This window comes from Hippocampus comes, unplaced genomic scaffold (genome assembly GCF_001891065.2).
Source record: "Hippocampus comes isolate QL1 unplaced genomic scaffold, H_comes_QL1_v1.1 scaffold39, whole genome shotgun sequence".
In the NCBI taxonomy this organism is placed as follows: domain Eukaryota; kingdom Metazoa; phylum Chordata; class Actinopteri; order Syngnathiformes; family Syngnathidae; genus Hippocampus; species Hippocampus comes.
The window spans coordinates 4,682,745-4,685,979 of NW_017842054.1; the positions used below are offsets into that span (position 1 = coordinate 4,682,745).

The following is a 3,235-nucleotide window of genomic DNA, read 5'->3' on the forward strand; positions in this document are numbered from 1 at the left end:
CAGGGGTGAGATGGCGTAACTGTAGTCTGAGCAAGCTAGATTGCTAGACGCTGCATCAATAGATGCATTTAATTAATAATGGCACGCTCTAAAACTCCACATTTCCCCCAATATAGATTTTTTTTCTTGCCAAATGAATGTGTCGAAGGCGTTTGTGTATCAAAAGACCGGTAGCTACTTGCTGACTTTTGCTCGCTGTCAATCAATACGAATAAGTGGCTCGTGTTTCGACTTAAAGTTAATAAGTTTTCCACTTTTATCCAGTTCACGATGGGACGTGTGATCAGGGGACAGAGAAAAGGAGCGGGCTCCGTGTTTAAAGCCCACGTCAAGCACAGGAAAGGCGCCGCTAAACTCCGCCACATTGACTTCGCTGAACGCCATGGCTACATCAAGGGGATCGTCAAGGTATGTTCAGAGATCCAATTTTGGGTGGACGAATTTTGACGTGACGTGGGCGGCCTCTCCCAGGATATCATCCACGATCCCGGCCGTGGTGCCCCCTTGGCCAAAGTGGCCTTCCGTGATCCGTACCGCTTCAAGAAGAGGACCGAGCTCTTCATCGCCGCTGAGGGCATCCACACGGGACAGTTCATCTACTGTGGCAAGAAGGGTAAGAGGAATATTTTCACATTGACGTATTGTGCAAGGTGTTTGGAACAGGTCTGTGTAAAATGGCCATAAAAATCATATCACGGTAACGGTACATATGTTATGGATAAAAATAATCTCTGAATACATTAACTATACATTCCATTCAAAGAGCTAAACAGATAAACTTATAGCGGTAAAATAATTGTTTTGGATATTTATTGTGCAAATCACAATTAAATGTGATTGATTCATCCAAAACGTCACCACTGGGGGCTTGCAAAGTCTCTGGAGAAATTTGAACAAGTTTGAATGGCACTACTTGGAGAGAGAATCAGATGTCAAACGTGGAAAATTAACCATCGGCACCCAAGACAAATAACGTCGTTGCTAGATTGGTTTTGATAGTTGACGCACAGGAAATATTTCATGTTTATATTTTGTGCAATCTATGCTACTTTTTGTTCAAATATTTTCTTGGACAAGCTATTTTTCTATTTCCTGCTCCACTATTGCTGCTGTGAAACAAAGCAAATTTCTCCAATGTGGAATTAATAAAGGTTCTTATTTTAAATATTTATTATATAACCAATTTTTTTTTTTTTTTTTTTATCTTAACGCCCCCCTCTCTGCTGATGTATTCATGCCGTTCTCTGTCAATTAGGGTCGTCACTGGCTGTCGACGTTATTCTGTATATTCTGTAACGCAGTTCCCGCCTGACCTACATGACAAGTGGACTGTATCGCACAAGCACTAATTTTGGTGTTTGCAGCTGCATTTCGATAGTTCAGCAGTCAGCCTGGTTTCCAGTCTTTCTTCGGTGTCTTCCCAAACAATTTTTGATAATGCGAAGTGTCGCCTTTTTGCTGCCACGAAGGCGCTGATCAGTGACTTTTGCTTTGTAGACACTGGACGCAAAGCGAACGTTTGCCTTAGCATCATGTTTCGCCACTTGAGCTATCCACCCGCTGCTTGGAAGTAATGGGGGGCTTTGCAAAGTAGTTTGTAACAAGAATTCAACAGCACAAAAACTGCAAGGTGGCAGAGGCATACAATTTGGGTATGTCTGTCACACTGAGCAATGCACACGGCAGGAGTTTACAAAGAATATTGGTTTAGACGGTAGGATCCAAATCTCCAAATTCATTTCTTATTTTGAATATACTGTATATAACGCACACCTCTAGGTTCTAGTAGTCTCAAATGGCTTATTTAAAAACTCAGCATGTGTGAAGTCCATGTTACAATCCTCTTATAATGTGTGCTTCAGATGACCTACACAACAGTACAAAGACAAAATAGAAGCTAGGCTAACTATTTTGTCAGGTGACAACGCTGAAATTGTGGTCAAATGATTTGCGCAAAATCTTATACGAGTCGGTCTTTGGTGAGTCCGGCAAATTGGTTCCTAATTAATTGGCCGTCGTTCAGGTTGATGCCAGAGTTGCAGAATTTGGTGCCGATGTACACAATATTCTTTGGACACCAAGGCGGATGCGGTGTCCATTCGATATTAAATCCATAAGCTCACCAGGGAGTCATTGTGTTTCGCCTCACAGCCCAGCTGAACATTGGCAACGTCCTTCCCGTGGGCACCATGCCTGAGGGCACCATCGTCTGCTGCCTGGAGGAGAAGCCCGGTGACAGGGGCAAGCTCGCGCGTGCCTCCGGAAACTACGCCACCGTCATCTCACACAACCTGGAGACCAAGAAATCCAGAGTCAAGCTGCCATCCGGCTCCAAGAAGGTCATCTCCTCAGCCAACAGAGCCGTTGTCGGTGAGGATTGGTCGAAGTGGATGATTATGTCCATCTATGTGCTTGTTTGGATGATTATTTTTATTTAATCTTTTGTTTGTGTAGGTGTGGTTGCTGGTGGTGGTCGTATTGACAAGCCCATCCTGAAGGCAGGTCGCGCCTACCACAAGTACAAGGCCAAGAGGAACTGCTGGCCTCGTGTCCGTGGTGTGGCCATGAACGTAAGTGTCTTTGCACCGGCAACCGCCATGATGCTCCTTTTTGTACCTGCATTCATCTTGCGCTTCCACACACACAGCCTGTTGAGCATCCCTTCGGCGGTGGTAATCATCAGCATATTGGCAAGCCCTCCACCATCAGGAGGGACGCACCCGCCGGTCGCAAGGTCGGTCTCATTGCTGCCCGTCGTACTGGCAGGCTGCGTGGAACAAAGACCGTCCAGGAGAAGGAGAACTGAGTTTGCTCAGAATAAAACAAACTGTTCCAAAGCATTGTTGTTTCATTTTTTTTGGGAGGGGGGGGCGCACTTTGTGTACAAACGTTCTGACCTCTTGATTCAAATAGAGATTCATATAAAAATGCTTGGTGCAATACAAGCGAATATGTGAACTCAACAAAGCACTCTTTTGAAAAAGGTCTTAACTGCCCACCCAACAGTTCAAACATTTTGAAGAAAATGCATTGCTCTTGGCTCAACTAAAAATGTTGGAACTTGAGCTATCACTACTTTTGGATGTAAATACTGAAAAGATGCAAATGAATAATGAGATGTTCGAAGATTTATTTTTTTCTGAGTTGCCAAAGGCAGGTTAAAAATAGGCCTAATCAATGAACTACAGTATTGAGTTCATGATGATAGAGAGGCCAATGAATGGGTGTAAATGTA

The 3,235-nt window shown here is 44.0% G+C and overlaps 1 protein-coding gene across 1 annotated transcript; it reads left to right on the forward strand.

The window, feature by feature from the left end:
- The first annotated feature begins 230 nt into the window (after nt 1-230).
- On the forward strand, nt 231-2,840 carry rpl8 (ribosomal protein L8). Its single transcript, XM_019860394.1, has 5 exons — nt 231-408; nt 472-613; nt 2,152-2,370; nt 2,455-2,570; nt 2,648-2,840. The coding sequence occupies exons 1-5, from the start codon at nt 271-273 to the stop codon at nt 2,804-2,806; spliced, it is 774 nt and encodes a 257-aa protein (XP_019715953.1). The 5' UTR covers nt 231-270; the 3' UTR covers nt 2,807-2,840.
- The last annotated feature ends 395 nt before the right edge of the window (nt 2,841-3,235 follow it).

What these genes read in the sequence shown, in the direction of transcription:
- rpl8 (XM_019860394.1), top strand. Translation starts at nt 271, where the DNA reads ATGGGACGTGTGATCAGGGGACAGAGAAAAGGAGCGGGCTCCGTGTTT. An exon ending in AGCCAACAGAGCCGTTGTCG is followed by an intron (nt 2,371 to 2,454) that starts GTGAGGATTGGT and finishes TTGTTTGTGTAG; the next exon opens with GTGTGGTTGCTGGTGGTGGT. An exon ending in TCCGTGGTGTGGCCATGAAC is followed by an intron (nt 2,571 to 2,647) that starts GTAAGTGTCTTT and finishes CCACACACACAG; the next exon opens with CCTGTTGAGCATCCCTTCGG.